Source organism: Sinocyclocheilus anshuiensis, unplaced genomic scaffold (genome assembly GCF_001515605.1).
Source record: "Sinocyclocheilus anshuiensis isolate Anshui unplaced genomic scaffold, SAMN03320099.WGS_v1.1 scaffold348, whole genome shotgun sequence".
Lineage (NCBI taxonomy): Eukaryota > Metazoa > Chordata > Actinopteri > Cypriniformes > Cyprinidae > Sinocyclocheilus > Sinocyclocheilus anshuiensis.
The window spans coordinates 890,681-907,808 of NW_015555762.1; the positions used below are offsets into that span (position 1 = coordinate 890,681).

The 17,128-nt window shown below is 39.7% G+C and overlaps 1 protein-coding gene across 4 annotated transcripts in view; it reads right to left on the reverse strand.

The window, feature by feature from the left end:
- The window catches only part of LOC107674002 (fibronectin-like), a 23,425-nt gene extending 6,524 nt beyond the window's left edge, over positions 1 to 16,901 (reverse strand). For 2 of the 4 annotated variants that reach the window (XM_016467854.1, XM_016467853.1), the window contains exons 1-29: positions 16,575 to 16,900; positions 16,066 to 16,191; positions 15,688 to 15,825; positions 15,455 to 15,586; positions 14,948 to 15,085; positions 14,235 to 14,396; positions 13,516 to 13,713; positions 12,898 to 13,080; positions 12,492 to 12,668; positions 11,120 to 11,272; positions 10,316 to 10,444; positions 9,920 to 10,060; positions 8,486 to 8,598; positions 7,610 to 7,778; positions 7,337 to 7,513; positions 6,998 to 7,126; positions 6,586 to 6,675; positions 6,257 to 6,451; positions 5,186 to 5,464; positions 4,790 to 5,053; positions 4,588 to 4,682; positions 3,788 to 3,956; positions 3,476 to 3,562; positions 2,826 to 3,017; positions 1,059 to 1,247; positions 865 to 954; positions 491 to 757; positions 296 to 412; positions 49 to 222 (exon numbers count right to left, since the gene is read on the reverse strand). In XM_016467854.1, the coding sequence (XP_016323340.1) occupies positions 49 to 222; positions 296 to 412; positions 491 to 757; positions 865 to 954; positions 1,059 to 1,247; positions 2,826 to 3,017; positions 3,476 to 3,562; positions 3,788 to 3,956; positions 4,588 to 4,682; positions 4,790 to 5,053; positions 5,186 to 5,464; positions 6,257 to 6,451; positions 6,586 to 6,675; positions 6,998 to 7,126; positions 7,337 to 7,513; positions 7,610 to 7,778; positions 8,486 to 8,598; positions 9,920 to 10,060; positions 10,316 to 10,444; positions 11,120 to 11,272; positions 12,492 to 12,668; positions 12,898 to 13,080; positions 13,516 to 13,713; positions 14,235 to 14,396; positions 14,948 to 15,085; positions 15,455 to 15,586; positions 15,688 to 15,825; positions 16,066 to 16,191; positions 16,575 to 16,734 (4,633 nt within the window). In that variant the 5' untranslated portion in view covers positions 16,735 to 16,900. Of the gene's footprint in view, positions 1 to 48; positions 223 to 295; positions 413 to 490; positions 758 to 864; positions 955 to 1,058; positions 1,248 to 1,701; positions 1,981 to 2,825; positions 3,018 to 3,475; positions 3,563 to 3,787; positions 3,957 to 4,587; positions 4,683 to 4,789; positions 5,054 to 5,185; positions 5,465 to 6,256; positions 6,452 to 6,585; positions 6,676 to 6,997; positions 7,127 to 7,336; positions 7,514 to 7,609; positions 7,779 to 8,485; positions 8,599 to 9,919; positions 10,061 to 10,315; positions 10,445 to 11,119; positions 11,273 to 12,491; positions 12,669 to 12,897; positions 13,081 to 13,515; positions 13,714 to 14,234; positions 14,397 to 14,947; positions 15,086 to 15,454; positions 15,587 to 15,687; positions 15,826 to 16,065; positions 16,192 to 16,574 lie in introns of all 4 variants that reach the window. The other 2 variants (XM_016467856.1, XM_016467855.1) reach the window with 2 other exon arrangements.
- Between the last annotated feature and the right edge of the window lie 227 nt (positions 16,902 to 17,128).

Sequence of the window (17,128 nt, forward strand, 5' to 3'; positions counted from 1 at the left end):
GGTCAGACACTGTAATAGATATAGATGTCTTGTTGCATGAGTACTTACTTCCACCTGCAGTCCTGTGTGTGATGATGACTGGTGTGCTGGAGGCTGGGCTGTCCCCTCTGCCTGTCACAGCATACAGTGTGATGGTGTAATCGGTGTGTGGACGCAGGCCCTGGATGGTGGCAGTGGATTGTGTTCCTGGAACAGTGAACTCTCTGGGTGCATCTCTTTCACCTAGGAGTCAATGAGAAGAAATCAGCTGCATTTACAAGTTCAAGTGAAACACCACAAAAACACTTTGTCATACCTGTTTCACCATGTGTGATCTTGTAGTAGCGTACAGTGACTGCAGGGGCATCCCAGGAGATGGTGATGCTAGTGGGAGTGGAGGACGTCACGGCCAGGTCAGTGGGAGCATCAGAGACTACAGGAAGAAACAAGAGTTGCATCATTATACCTCACAAATATGACTAAACAAATCCTTAATTTTTTAACTTCTCACCAGTTGCTTGAGTTCCAGTAAGTGGTAGACTCTCTTTATTGCCACTGACAGCATAAATATAGACAGTGTATTCTGTCTCAGGAGCCAGGTTCACCAGTGTGAAGTAATTTCTCGTCGGGGGAAGTCTCTCGTCTTTAGTGCGCCCACCACTGGTTGGCTGATAGCGTAGACGGTAACCTGTAATGACGGCACGTGGAGCCATCCAGTGCACGGTAAATGAGTTGGTGGAGACATCAGAGAAGTCCAGATTTGTCGGGGAGTCCAATTCTGTGTGGATGATGGGAACAAAATCAAATGGAGGAGCTAACGGACTAGAACAGAGAGTGGTACGAAAACTAAGAACTGAACACCATTTCTTATATCCAAATACATACTTGTTTTCTGAATACCAGTTACAGGTTCACTCTCTCTGTCATCATAGACGCACACTACTTTTACCAGATACTCTGTATTTGGCAGCAAGTCTGAATCGAGAAAAATCTGAATCAGCAGGTGAAATGTGTTTAGACCGTAAAATGCACATGGTTGAAATTAAGATCTTTAAATGAAAGCATCAGTAAACCCTTACTCTGAAGGAGGAAGTTATTGACGCCACCTCCTACATTGACTCCCTGAGTGTCGTCATCATTTTTTGTGGGATGGTAGCGGATGACAAAGCGGCTAATTTCAGATGGCTTAACAGAAGGGGAAGTCCATGACACACGCATGGAGTCTGAGCCCACCTCAGCAAAGTTCAGGTTTGTGGGGGCTGGAATAGCTAAACAAGAGGGGATTGAGAGACAGTGAACTTATAAATGAAGTCAAAACTTTATCAGCATAAAAATAAATAGCTAAGAAATGTGTTATTTAACCTTTTCTAATTAACATGAAACAGGAATACAGTAAATACAAACAATATGATACCCCACCAAGTGGTAGTTATACTAGTGCATTCCCCAGAAATGCAAATGCAAACATACACGTAGAAATGCATCATTATTCAGATATAAGCATATGATTGATTCAAAAAGCTGCATTGAGTTTGGGAAATGGCAAATTGTTAATCTTGGCTAGCCGGACTTGTAAGTAATGAAATGAAGTGGCTTGAGTGAATGATGTTTGAGGGATGAGGGTCTCAGCCTCTCGTTTATGTCCATATTCTCCATTCCTTTCCCTCTTCTTTTACCCCCGCCTGCTGAAATGTAATAAGAAACCTATGTAGGATAATTCACCAGTTTGGGTTTGCTGTGTGATCACAGAGGGCACACTTTCCGCCTCATCTGTAATGGTGGACACACTGATGTCATAATTGATGCCTGGCTCCAGTCCACGAATGGTATAATAGCTGACGGAGGAGTTCACCACGTCCTCCAAAATAGGAAAACTCTGGCCGGCCGTAACAACCATAATATGGTATCCAGTAACTGCCGGGTAATTTAGCGGGGTCCATCTAATTCCGATTGTGGTATCCGTGAAATCAACAAAGCTGAGATCACCCACCTTGGGCACATCTTTAATTGGTTTACAAAGTTGCATTTATGGGAAAGGGAGAGAGAAGACAAGACACACAGAAGCAGTGACAATGACTAATTAAGACAAGCAGCAAATTACTGTTCTCATGCCATCAGTGCTAACAAATGATTAATCATCAGAAGAGACATGCACACAATAATGGAAAATAAAAAGGCTTTTGATTTGAATTAGTCATACTACAAAAAAGAGAAAGTACCAAGCTCTTATCTAGCAACTATTAAATTCAATAGATATTTTCAAACATTTAAAACCAAAAGTGAAACAGCCATGCTTGTTGAGAATTACACAATTATTTTCATGATGCACAAACAGATTAAACAACATCAAAGACTTAGTGGAAAGAAGAAATTACTGGATTTTATTAGAAGTTAATATTCTAATATATTAAATGCAACTGTCTTTATAGATCTTTGCAGGTTTTGTGTAATGCATCTAAAAGGATCATCTTACTAGAGCAGAAGCAGTATTATGTGGTGAAGTAGATATAGCTCAAGGATGGAGACTGATCTTTGGGCTGGAGACTGGTAGCAGGTTGGAGCCCTATGAGTTGTGAGCCATGAGTTATCACCATTGTGGCTAACTAATAGACCTATTGACTTCACTCTTGATATTTCAGAAGTATACTTGTGATCAACAGTCTATTATTCAGATATGCTTTAAAAGCAGCAATTGGCATTTTTGTTGGCTGGGTGTCTTGAGAGGGCGAATTTCTAAATCTATGGATCCATAATCAGGTGATTCTCTGGATCGGTCATGGTGGTTTTGATCCAGCAGAGCATGGCTTGAACTTACCTTTATTTGTTGACTATAGATGGGGTCTTACCTTGTGTAACGGTGGTTGAGATAGGCTCACTCTCCAGATGGTTTTTAACAGTGTAGACACTGACATTGTATTCAACGCCAGGACTGAGGTTCTCAAGGGTACATGAGGTTTCATGCCCTCGAACACTCTCCTCTAGAGTATTTCCATGCTGCCCATTGGTTGGTGTGCATGTCACTCTGTAGCCAGTGATATCTAAGGGGATAAATGAGATATTGCAAGTATAAAAACAGAAATGGACACTTACAAAATAGTATAGCGACTGTAATAGGGTCCAAAGATGGTATTACCATCTGATTACCATATGCATATACCATAGTATTATGAATATAAGGTTCTTCAAAGAATACCATAGTGTTGACCAATAAACTATGGTATATTTTTTGGTAATACCATGATTAACAATGTATAAAATTACATGCTAGAATTAGAATTAAATGCACTAAATGTAATAAACATCACAAACACATGAAATATATAAACAGACAAAGAACACTGGGAGAAAAGGATGACTGAAAGAACAGATAATTCCTGGAAGAATTTAACCTGATTATTTGAAATGGTCAAAGCCTACACAAATAGCCAAGGTCCACCAGCATGCTTCAAAGAAAGGGTGAACAAGGATAAGAAGTGCGTGTACAGTCAATATTTACCCGGACTTTTGGTGCTGCTCCATCTGACATTGAGTTCACCGGTGACAGGGTTAGACACCACATTTAGGTCAGTTGGTGGGGACAGGGCTAATGTGACAGCAAAGAGGAATGAAATCCAACATTAGAAAAATGTATATAGTACTTTGAGCTGTATATTACAGGCTAGAAATCTCTACATTTTGTTTAATCTCTTTCAGCAGATCTACCAGACCTCTTGTCTTTGTAGCTAGTAAAAAAAAAACTATGCATTTGAGTTCTAAAACCTTTCGGACATTGTCAAATTTACTTGAATTAGACTTATCAGTAACTTACATGTCACAGCTTTGTTTGTGATAGGGTTGCCATGCTTTCGGCCATTGAACAAGGGTTGCAAGCTGTAGATATATTCCAATCCTGGAGTCAGACCAGAAAAGTAAATAGTGCCTTCTCCCGAGGTCACATCTCTGGGAGCCTCACCACCTTGGCCGGGCCTCACAGACATCTGAGAGAAGGACACATATCCTTGAGATTTTTTTTCTGAAAATGTAAAAGCAAAACCCTGGTGATAACAGCTTATGGTGAAATATGGTAGCTGGTCCAAGTTGGTTTATGGGCTTGAACAACAACTGTTCTCTAGGGCAACCTAGTGTCCCATCTATGACCATTAATTATCAACTTGGACCAATTTTGTCAGCCATTAGGGACTGATTGGGGCCTATGGTGAGAAGATGACTATTCATCAATGTCTTCCTCTGGAGGCAGTATTTATGCAAACGACTGCACCTTGGTGACGTCACCTTGCCCCAATGGATCCAAAACTAGCCGTTTTTGGAGCTTGATTAAATGCTTTGTTTACAATGAGGAGGATGTTTTAAGCTATGAAACTTGCAGGATGTTTTAATAGTACAAAGACCTCTTATATGCCAAAAGATCAAGGCAAATTTGATTTCTCACGTCATGACGCCTTTAAAGTAAGGTGATGTATTTCCACAATTCCTGAGAACAATATGCAAAATCTCTTAACGTGCCATCCAATATATAATTTTTTACAATATCGTTTTGTTCTTTTCACCTGTTTTATACAACAAACGAATAATGTGGTAAACAGAAAATTGTAAATACAGTGTCTATACCCTATAGCTGAATCGTGGTACTGGGGTCCAGGTAACAATGATGGCTGTATCGGTGACATCTGTGCTAAATCGAGGAGCATTACCTGTTGGCTGAGCTGAAGAACAAAAGCAAAAAAAAAAAAAAGAGGTTTCAAAATGGGCTCAGGAGAGCACTATTATTCTATTGTTTCACCTCAGGAGAAAGGGGAGAGGGGTTACACACATGTTCTGAAGACATCAGTGACTCCCTCGCTGAGCGTGTTCCCTTTCTCTGAGTGCAGGGTGACTATGTACTCTGTGTCAGGCTGAAGGTCAGTGAGCTTGTATTGAGACTCGGGACCGGGGATCCTCAGGTGTTTGGGGCTAGAGCTGCCCATGCTGATGAAGAGACGATAACCTGTGACCTGAGCTCTGGGGGCAGACCAGATGACCACAGCGCTGTCATCAATGATGTCAGTGAACCTCAGGTCAGTAGGGGCATCAGGCTCTGAGAAGGAAATGTGGTGAAAAGTTGACCAAGATGCTATGTATAATATAAATGTAACTATAAACAGATTCAGCTTCTTTTGTTAGTTGATAAAATGATCAGCTCAAAGACAAACATATGAATGTCACCCACTTGTAGATTGCTCCCCAACCAAAGGTTCACTCTCCACTCCTCTGTTGACTGCATAGATATGGAAGCGGTAGAGTGTGCCAGGTTGCAGGTGCGTGAGCTCGGCATAAGCATTCTGTGTCACGGGAAGCTGAAGGGGTCTCTGGGTCCGGCCATCTGTGCTTACGGGTGCAAAGGTCACGCGGTATCCTGAGACCTCATTAGGAGGACCAGTCCAGGTGATGGTGATTTTGACATCGGTAACTTCATAAAACTGTAGGTCTGTGGGAGCTTGGACCACCTCTGTTAATGAGATGGAAAGCAACATTACAGTCTTTCAGAGCTCTACTACAAGGGGAGGTAGGAATGACCATGTAAACACTTTGGGCAAGCTAGGATTAGGAGTCTGTTCAAATCCCTAACCATAAGTAAAAGCAAGAGAAATAGTGATGCTTGGTTTAACAAGTACTACTAAATATGTATTTAATTGGGAATGTCTATATCATCAATGCATGCTTTCATGGAGTTCAAAACGAGTACACTGTTAGCTTCAAGAGAGAACAGCAAAATCATGCAAAGCAGAAAAGAGTTTTCACAGTTCTCATAAGGAAGTGTGTGTTTGGTAAAAAGACCTCAACTGGCAAGACAAGAACAGAAAGACACGCTCAAAGCTTCCCAGTCCATCCTTATAAGGTTGTTTTGGCTCTGAGAAAGCACTAAATTTCCCAGCTCAGGCATTTGCTAGAATCAGCTCTCATCGAGAAGAGACAGAGAACTGGCAGACATCTTTACACATGAATAAGAAACTTGGGCACTTTCACAAGCTTAGAGAAAAGTGAGCAAAAGCCTCTTAATAAAGTTGTTTGAACTCCAGTATAGACATAAAATACTAAGTGTGTGAGAGAAAAACACTGATGCAAACAGAGGTAAGAATACAAATTCTGAACTAAAAAACTAGATGCGTCAATAAGCTATAAAAATAAAGCAGGAGGTACAGGCTGCAACATGCCTCAACCTCTTTCTCAATGTTTCCTGTCACTTTCTACAGTATCTGTCCAATAAAAGGATCCTAAAATGGATCATCTGAACTCGTACCAGGCTTTTGCTCTCCAGCGGTGCTGACCTGTAGGACCAAAGGTTTACTCTCCAAGTTGTCTTCCACTGAGTAAATACTGACATTGTATGACAGGCCAGGTCGAAGGTCACCCAGTGTCACAAATGTTTGAGCCTCAGGGAGGATGAGTTCAGTACTGCTGCCCTCGACCGAGGGAGTGTACACCACACGATAGCCTGTGCAAACACATTACATTAAAACGTTGTTAACACCTATTCCACATTCATACATTATCTGCAGATGTAGTAGTATAAATGCAACTTTAAAGACAATCTTAATGCATGAATGCTGGTACACAAATGTTACTCACCAGTTATAGGTGCTTGGGGTTTGGACCATCTGATCGTGATGGCTGTCTCCTGTACATTTGAGACCTCATAATTAGTTGGAGCATCAGGTGCTGTGAATAGACAGACGATTAATTTGAATGCGAAATGCAATCTGATAATTTTAGTGGATAGATGTTAAATATGTAAATGTAGTAAATTTTGTTTTGAACAAAAGAAAGGTTTCTTTTGTTGTCGTAACCAACCACTTCATGTGGCAACCCAATGTTAGCATCAAACCAACAACAAAAATTGAGCAACAAAATAATCATGTCAGTAATGAACTTGCTGTCTGCTATGGAAATGCTATGAAGCTAATTCATGCCTTGTAGGAAATATTCATGGCTGTTAAATGATCTCAAAAAGTTCATTTTGGCACAGTGATGGATATCTTACCAGTGGTCTGAGTAGTTGTCAGGATGAGATTTTTATCTCCTTCTGGTTTGACTTCAAAAACTTGAACGTTGTACCTACGGCCAGGCAGAAGATCTTGAATGTTCACTGATGTAACTGTTCTTGGGAGGTCTGTGGAAAACAAAGGGTAATTATGAAGTCAATAAAATTTTACAAAGTCACTTTCAAATTTGAATTAATCATAATTGGACAAGATTGGTATTATAAATTTAGCTTCTTTAGCTCATAAGTTGGAGCTTTTCTTCTCACTGCTGTCCATTTGAGCATTACTATTTCTCCTATTAATTTTTTAACAAGTTGCATGTCTCCTACAATACTTACCAATTACATTTTGTGGGGCTCCTTCCTCAGAGAGTTCATATTGCACTCTAAATCCAGACACTGTCTCGGATGCAGATACCCAGGAGATGACGAAGCTGCTGGAGGTGATTTCGGTAACGGACTCTGAGGTGTCCACTATTGGTGGAGGCTGGGTGGTCTCACCCTCTGTTTTTTCCACTGCAGAAATGGTAAAATGCTGGATGAAGATTTCATGCTTTATTTCAAAGTTTTTTAAATTCCTAAAGAAAAGAAAAGAATGGAACATCTACGTACGAGAGCCATACGTAGTGGTGAAGTCAAAGCGAGTGACCTCTCTCGGTCCGTAGCGTAGAATGCTGATCAGCTGACCTTCATAGGTCAAACCTGGTTTAAGCCCTGAAATAGTGTGTGAGTTGATGTGCCCAGGAATGGTTACCTCCTTCCAGGGTGTCCGTGTGTTTTTCTGGGAAAGGAAAACGTTACACTGAAAAATACAGAAGCTAAAAACATCATTTTTTTTCAAAGAGGTGAATCTGTGGTAAAACTGTAGCATGAATATATATATATTTTTTTGCCTTTACATGTTAAACAATTCTGCTTTATTTACGGTTTTGAAACAGCTTGCAGAGTAACAAAGAGCGGTTATTTTGATAAAGGTCAGTTTGTTAGAAGTCTCTTGACATTTAAAATTAAGAAAATTGAAAGTACATTCCAAAAATATTTTCGAATGTACATTGGCCTGCAAAAATAAAATATTGTCCAAACACAGCTTCAGACAAATTGCAATTTAAAACGTCCTGGCAGAAAAAAAAAAAATTCTGAAAAGCGTCTTTCTTTTAGTTAAATGCACAATTTTGCAACTTTCCACTGAAGTCAGTTTCATCGTGTCAGACTGAAGAGTAAATGTGTGTTTTTAAGTTCAAGGACTGTGGCATGTTTGTGTGTGATGAAATCTCATCCTGTGCTTTTAGCATAGGCGATCATCCCTTGCAGAGAGGTACACAAACATTCAATGAAGGGACAAAATGTCTCTCGTTCCAGGAATCTGGATTACAGTCGATGCTTTTGTACTCTACCTTATCGACATAAATTGGCACTAAAACTATATCACCATAAAAATCCAGCTCTGAAAATCCTCAAAACATGAGACTGCAAAACACAAAGACTTACGACTCTCCACTTGAGGATATATTGCGTAATGTGGGCAGACGGGGGAGCGTTCCATTGGATGGGATGAGAATTCGGCTGATTTCCAGCTTCTGTGATGATGACCCGAACAGGAGCTTTTGAGGAGGAGGATAAAAATGAATGATTGTCAACTGATTAGATAGTTTCATATTGTAAAGGGCATTTACTCTGCAACTGTATTTAATACAGCATATGAGACAAAACGGGTAATAAACTCACTCTGAAGGAAAGGAAATCAAAGAAAGGAGAAAACAGTCCGTTTCGAATTTGAAAAAAGTTTGGATAAGACAGTTTAATCTGCTGTCTGGCCATGTCTGAAAATGGAGCAAAATTACCCCAGTTTGTCAAGTGAGGGGTGTTAAACAGTCCAGAGGATGATTGCATGGGTGCGGTGTTAAAAATCACACCCGACCATAACATTCTGCACCCCACTTTACCCTTTATTATCCCCAGGCCTTCACAGAGTTTGGTTAACAGCTGCATGCAATTCAAGGCAGTGAGGTCATTTTGAACAATTCTAATGTCCTCTTCACCTCTGGCAGAAAATATATGGGCCTTTGTGGTGTCAAACCAAAATTACACAAAACAGTAAGATGGTAACCCAGATACAAATTCACAGTGGCCCTTCAAAAGTACGACCTTTGATATACAGTGCTAAAGACAATCATTTACAGATGGTCTGAGTGCGGCTGTTCTTTTTTGGTTCTGTGAAGGTCGTAAAAATACAGCTCACACTTTCCTCAAAAAGGGCCAAAAGCTAACAAACGGCAACCTGTCTTACATTACTACAGGCCATTTGGTTGCACAGAATCGCAAATGAACAGCAGACCATGGTATTAAAAGCTATAGATGGTATTTGAGAATGCCATTTGATATTTTGCACAATTGCGCCATAACCATAGACAAAAATAAAACTTTGCAAGGGCTCTAACACAATGGTGCTCAAAGGCAGGATTGTCAATGAGAAACAATTGTTTCTCACACCACGATATCATATGACTATACTTTATGGTACTTTCTGAAGCTTGACAGCCCCAGTTACTTTATCTACTTTTATTATAAATAAAAGAGCAGCCTGGATATTCTGCTAAATCCATGTTCCATGGAAGAAAAGAAATAAACACCTGTCCCATCTGGCTAACTGGCAATTAATGTTCCCCCTGTAGAGACATTAGAAGGTGGTTGACAAGAGATTGTTGATAGTAAACGACAGACGAGAAATCCTTCAGCGAGACCATTTGAGACTTTTAAAAGAAAAACAAACATGCATAATCAACTGTTAGTCAAGTTAAAGGAGGGTAATTGCAGGAAAGTGACTGTTGGCAACAACAGATGTCCTGTTTCTTGCCTTTGAATTCACAGTCATGTTTAGTTCTGTTAGCTAGGTCTTTTTTTGAAAGTAGTGAGATCTCTTACCAGTAGACTGCAGAGGCTCACAGGCCAGTTCTCCAATGTCGTTACCATAGCAGGAACATCTATAAGGGACGCCTTGGATGACCTTGTTCCATGTCTCGCCAGTCTGGTAGAACACCTTGGTCTCGGGTTCCTGGCACTGGTCTAAAGAAAAAGATTAAATGGTTTTTGTAGACAAAGTAAAAATAGTCTTTCTTTTGTTGCAACTCTAACATGTTGACAAAACCTGTTGTTTAAATTGAGTCTGTTCAGTTTGAATTGAAGGAAACATGGGCCATTCACGCTGTAAAATACTTTGAGCATATAAAAGGAAGTTCTGACATTTTGAGAAAAAGGTTAGAAAAAGAAAACAGAACAAAACACTGAACATAGCAGCAAAATCAGAGAGTGCCGGCTTACCGATGGCATCACATTTCCAGCGACCACGACCTTGGCCAAAGCATGTGCAGTTCATCATGTAGCCCTGGTCATGACGCTTATCAAAGGTCTCGTTAACATCATATGTCTGTCCATTCACAACACACTGGTCTGAAATAGGGAAGAATGTTTTTTTTTGAGTAACAACGATGACTACGAGTGACAAAAAGGGAGATCTGGAAGCAATTTGGGAGATCTGCATCCTCTATACTCCCAATTTTAATTTGTAGGCAGAAGCTACATAGTTTTGGACACTATCTAAAGACTGGTAAAGACCTTTATATTGTTAATTCTAATAAAAAATATTATTTCAAACAAAACAAATTCTGTTCTTTTGAAAGAATTCTAAAAAAGTGCATCAGGGTTTCCTATAAATATTAAGCAGCACAACCATTTTCAACAGTGATGATAAACAGAAATGTTTCAAATCAGCATATTAGAATGATTTCTGAAGGATCATGTCACACTGAAGACTGGAGTAATGACACTGAGAATTCAGCTTTGTCAGAGGAATAAATTACATTTTAAAATATATTTAGGTAGAAAAAAACAATTTTAAACTGTAATAATATTTGACCATTTTTGATCAAATAAATGCAGTCTTGATGAGCATAAAACTCATTGTAAATAAAATAATAAAGTATACATAAGAATATATATTTCGCGTATTTTTTATTTACTATATTTCATAATGTCATGTCATAGTCTAATGTCATGTCCAGAACTACTTTTTGAAATATCAGTGGTATATCTGTAAGATAAGTGTGTTTGAGAACATCTAATGACCTCTGAGCTGAGTGTGGGAAATGCAGTTCCACTCTCCACGTCCGTTGCCCTGGCAAGTGCAGCGCATCATGTGACCAAGCGTGTCATGGCGTTTGTCCCACTCATCACCCACACGGTACATGACATCATTAACGGTGCAGACTTCCTCATGAGCTGGATTAACATGAAGAAAGGGAATTTATGATTGCATAAAATCCATCCAAATACTTACAACAAGCACACCTATTCTGAATGCACATAATGTTCCATGGTCATTCTGATCTCATTCTCCCTGGAACTCAGCCAGGAACTATGTCAGGTCTGGACCGGAGCCAGGCTTAAAACCCTGACAAGGGCGGACCCCATAGATCCAGTCAGCGGAGCCACAAATCAGTACCCCATTACATGGCCTTAAAAACTCCAGCTCCCTTAATAGCTCTTAAATGCATCTCGAGAACTCATTTGCAGGCCACTGAGTGTCATGGCCTGAGCACATAAATGACCAATTAAGGCCAATATAGCTATTACTGTCTATAAAACCTGACTTCAGCTAAATGCATTAAAAAGAACCAATAATTTAAACATATAATAACACATAGTTATACACCTACTGACACACTGAGTACATGAAAACTATATTGTGACTGTATAAAAGTGACTTTTATGCATCAATGTACTGAAATCTTTCAGTTTTTACAGTGTACTCAAATTTAAGTGAAGTTTTAATGTGCAAAATATGTATTTTGTAACCTATTAATTAGTGCTGTCAAACGATTAATCGCGATTAATTGCATCCAAAATAACAGTTTTTGTTTACATAATATATGTGACCCTGGATTGTCCTTTCCTAACAAACCATACATCAATGGAAAGCTTATTTATTCAGCTTCCAGATGATGTACAAATCTCAATTTTGAAAAATGTACACTTATGACTGGTTTTGTGGTCCAGGGTCACATATGTGTGTATACTGTGTATATTTATTATGTATATATAAATACACACACATACAGTATATATTTTGAAAATATTTCCATTATTCATATAATTGATATTATATATACATATTTTAAATGTATAAACTTAACATATTTTTCTTAAATATATACATGCATGTGTTTGTATTTATATATACATAATAAATATACACAGCACACACACATATATTATGTAAACAAAAACTTTTATTTTGGATGTGATTAATCACGATTAATCGTTTGACAATACTATTAATGTATTTCCACTGTCAGGAACCATTTCCTCTGTTATCCTTTGAGGAAATAACTTCATATTGTAGTGAACAAAGCCAGTACTGCTGTAGGGGAACTGCTTAGTACAACTTTGCAATTTCTAAAAGGAGAAAAATCGACCTAAAACAATTAAACATGCTCACCAGCCATGGGACAGAATCCGTATTTCCGATCTGAATCATATTCAGTAGTGGTACCACACCACTTCATGGCGTCACGACGGCCGTCAGATGTGCAGTCTGTGTAGTTGCGTCCATTATACTTGAAGGGAAACTGGCACAGAGCACCATTAGAGTTTCCTCCACGAGTCGCCACAAGCTCTGAAAGACCAAAAAAGGAACAATCAGACATTCATTACATTAATCTGCACCCTAATGAAAATATATTGTACGCTGGTTTCGACCAAGGCTTTGCCCCCTTGGTCAACCAGTTTTACCAAGAAGACCATGTAGTGTGGCTTTGGTCGAAACCAACATAAACTGGGTAGTTTGCTGGTTTAAATAGATGTATTCAAGATACATAAAGAAAGAGGCTCTTAGATGCACTTACGGTTCCTTCGGGTACAGAATGAGTACAAGCCGTCACTATCATAGTCAGATGAAGTACTGCACCATAACTGCCCATCTGTTCGGCCCTCAGAGATGCAAGAGTAGTGGGTGTTCCCACTAAAACCAAATGGGAACACACATGGCTGCCCACCGGAGTTGCCACCGTAAACAAAGGACTGTCCATCTGCGTAAATCAAGGAGAGGACAACTTTAATAATGGCACTGGGGTGTTTCGAATATTCGAAACATTTAAACTTGTATACTCATTTGGGAGATAACCACTTTGCACCAAAACAGTTTGTTTTAGGCATTTTTCCTGTAGCTCAAACAGTAGAGCATGGCAAAACTGGGTTTGATTCCCAGGAAATGCATGAACTGGTAAAATATAAATAGTATAAAATGTAATTCGCTTTGGATCAAGCATCTTCCAAATGCATCAATGTAAAGGTTTTTGCCTTTTTATGCACAGAAATAGAAAAAAAATGAAAAAGAATGGGTGAGAAACAACTTAAACCTACATTGGTTACATGCCCTTCAAGGTTTCCAAGAACTGGTTAACATAACAAGTGTATTAAATTTTCCTGAATCCCTAAATTCATATGAAATAGGTAAAGGTCACCTTGCTCTTCACAGCTGATTCCTCCTCCAACACAAGTGCAAAGCATCTCCTTGCTGCCCTGACTTCTGATCCAGCTCATGCCATTGGAGTAGTACACACCCGAATCAGTTTTACAGTTGCCCTCCTCAAGAAGTTCAGCCAGGACATTGACTTGGTTTATCACTGGTGAAACCCTTTGAGTCGCGGAAGAGTCAGAACCTAGTCACAAAGACAACAGAGACAAGCTGTTGAAGATTATAGCAAAAATCCCCTGTAGGAATAAATATTCCAAAGACTTCCTATTGGAATTTTCGATCAAATTTAGGATCAGTCACATTGGGATCATGGGAAATATGATCCTACTGAAATTGCTTCCAAAACCTTTTTACTATACATTCAAAAGATTATTAAGCAACTTATTGGCCACTTGGGATATATGTGCTTTAGGATCTAGATTTTGCTTTATGTTATTTGTCATTCCTTGGAATTCCCATTTGGATCCTTTCAGATTTTTTTACAATAGATATTCCAATAGGTTTCCTTTGGTTTATGTAATGAACATCTGGGCTGCTACACACTTATGCTACATATCATCTAGGCAAATTTGGCCTACACTTTAACAAATGTTGCACCTTTCATTGGCTTTAGTGTAATCATGTGAGCATTTACTCATAAAAACATGGAGAATTGGAATTTAATAATGCAATAACGCATGTCCATCTATCTGACAGCACACATACCAATGGCGGGTGTTGCATGGGAAGCAGCATGTCTGTCACACTTCCATTCTCCACGACCGTTGCCTGTGCAAAGACACTGCAGAGTGTTTCCATTGGAGTCAGTTTTGGTCCAGGTCTCACCAATACGGTATGAGGTTCTAGTATCCTGGTCATTACAGCGGTCTGGAAAAGACAATGAAATAAGTTAAGGTGACAAATGGCACATAGCAAACATGGAAAATCCTCTTTACTAAGATACATTCACATTTATTCATCCAACCCTTTTTTCCCACTTTTGCTTGGCACAAGCTTGTTTAGGAAACACCTCCACACCGTCACACTTCAGTAGGTTGTCTTTATTTATGACCCTGATGAAGTGTTTTCCGACACTTTCCAAGCAGAGAAGGTGAAGGAAGTCAAGATCGTAATAGTGTTTGTTCACCCCCTCCACTTCCTTTCACTGCAAGACTTCAGCTTCAATAGGCCTGGAAAGTGCACACTGTAATTTTCCATGTGCATGCTCCCATCCAGCTATACAGAGTTTGCATCTCTGCAGAGCTCATTGGTAATTATGTAATAAGGGTGTGTCACACAAATAACTACAAAGTCATGAAAGGAGACATGGAAAATTGCTGTGCTTTGGAATATAAGTAGGCGTCTACTGAGCAACAAACACAACAAAAAGGCGCTTCTACTGATGCTGGAAACATGCAATATTGAAAACAAACTCTTACTTCTGGAGGTGCAGGTGATGCGTCCGTTGCCCTCTCCCAAACAGGTGCAGTCTACTATCATCCAGCCTTGGTAGGGTTTCTGCCATGTCTGACCAACCACATATGAAGATCCTAGCGAGTCATCATAGCAACGCTCCGCTGTGAAGACACAGTCAATTTAGCATCTTGTTCTTTCCACTTGGGTGTGGCATGCCAAATTTCCGAAAAGAGTCGCATGAAATTTCATCTCAGTGTGCATATACACATAACCAACCAAGCAACAAACAAATAACAGGGCGTTTAAATAAATACATACATGCATTCATAAAAAATGTGCATAACCTTTCAAAGAAATTTAAATTTAATGCAATTTTAAAATTGATTAAAAAATCCTTAAATAGTTATACCTGCTCTGTAACTGTTTGCAAACAGCTTGACTAGCCTATTTATACAGATGTACATGAATAGCTATTAGTTTGCAAAATGTTTGCAACGACAAATGTACACTACAGGTAAACACTGACTCACCAACTGGTTTACAAGTCCACTCTCCCTTTCCATTGCCAAGGCACACGCATTCAAGCATGTAGTCTCCAGTGTCGTGTGGTCGTGTCCAGGTGTCTCCGATTTTGTAGGAATTTCCTCCTTCATGGCAGCGATCTGTAAACAAGAAAAAGCGGATAGTTTAGTAATGGGATTTTTTTAAAATGTACAATTCTTCTTTTCTTTTTTTTCTTCTTCTTCTCCTTTCTTGGACTTACTTGCGATGGTGCAGCTAATTTTGCCTTTGCCTGACCCAATGCAGGTACAGTCCCATATCATGCCATCCTTCGGTCGCTCATAAGTCTCTCCGACTCGGTAGGAGCGCGCATTGAATCTGTCATAGCACGTCTCCTCGGCTACAGGTGACAAAAACGTGCAGATAAACCATATATATCTCCACCTACATCATACTGCAAATGCATCACCTAAATAAAGCGTCACATTAAATACAGAGAATGAACAAACAACTCGTTCAGCGCGCATACAGTTCGTGCGCAATTGCGCATTCTTGCGCACCCAAAGAAAATCAAAAATGCAAATTTAAACATAATCTCAGAAGCTCAGAATAAAAAGATCTGAATGATAAAAACGCTCACCTGCAGGTTTGGATTTACACTTGACCCCTGAAGCCCCCTCACAAGTGCAGATGAGATTGCTGTGCATGTACTGACGCTCCCACTGATCGTTCATTCTATAAAATCGACCGTTGTCGTTGCAGCCATCTAAAGTTAAAAAATAGACTTTTTAACACACTTTCTTTCTTTCTTTTCCTTGTACAGTGGTCTTATTTATAATATAAATATATAGATATAATGTTTTGGTAACACTAAATTTGAAAGATCAATTTTTCCTATTAACTAACATGCATTACTAGCATATTGGCTGTTTATTAGTACTTATAAAGCACATATTAATGCCTTATTCTGGCATAATCCTACCCCATACTTAAATTTAACAACTACCTTACTAACTATTAATGAGCAGCAAATTATGGGTTTACTGAGGCAAAAGTTAATAGTTAAGTTAGTTAGTTAAAAGTGAAATTTGGATCTTAAAATGACGTATGCCCTTTTTTCGCCCCAAATAAATAAACTGATGAACTTACTTTCATGGATTGCTAAACTCCTAGCTTCCTCGTAGACCGGGTCCAGACGGACTTGTTCCTGCGATTGTCTTTTACTTTTCCCTGCAGATTGTGGCATACAGTGGACAGATCCCCCGATGCACAGCAGGAGCAGAAGCCTCTTTACTGAGATACGGGTCATTTTCACCCGCTACTGGGAACAAGTGCGTCAATGTGCAGTGTTTTCTGTTGCGCACTAAAGAGGAAGGCGCGGAGAGGTTCGCGGGGGCTGATTGTCTTTGCGCACGGTTGTATTTCAACTGCCTTCCCCTGACAGTACTGAACCTCCGCCGTCCAGCTGATGTGGGACGAGTGCTCTTTTAAAGGGGGATTTTATCCAGCCCAGTGTGGAAAGAGAGAGAGAGAGAGAGAGAGAGCTTGGGGGCTTGAGGGGAGGGATCTCACCCTCTCCAGTCTCTGCGTCAGTGTCGGGAAATCTGGCACAACTCAAGCATCACCTGCGCAGTCATGAACCCGCAGGTAACTGACATCTAGAGTTCACAGCTATTCAGAGTTAACCTATCAGGTTAACAAAT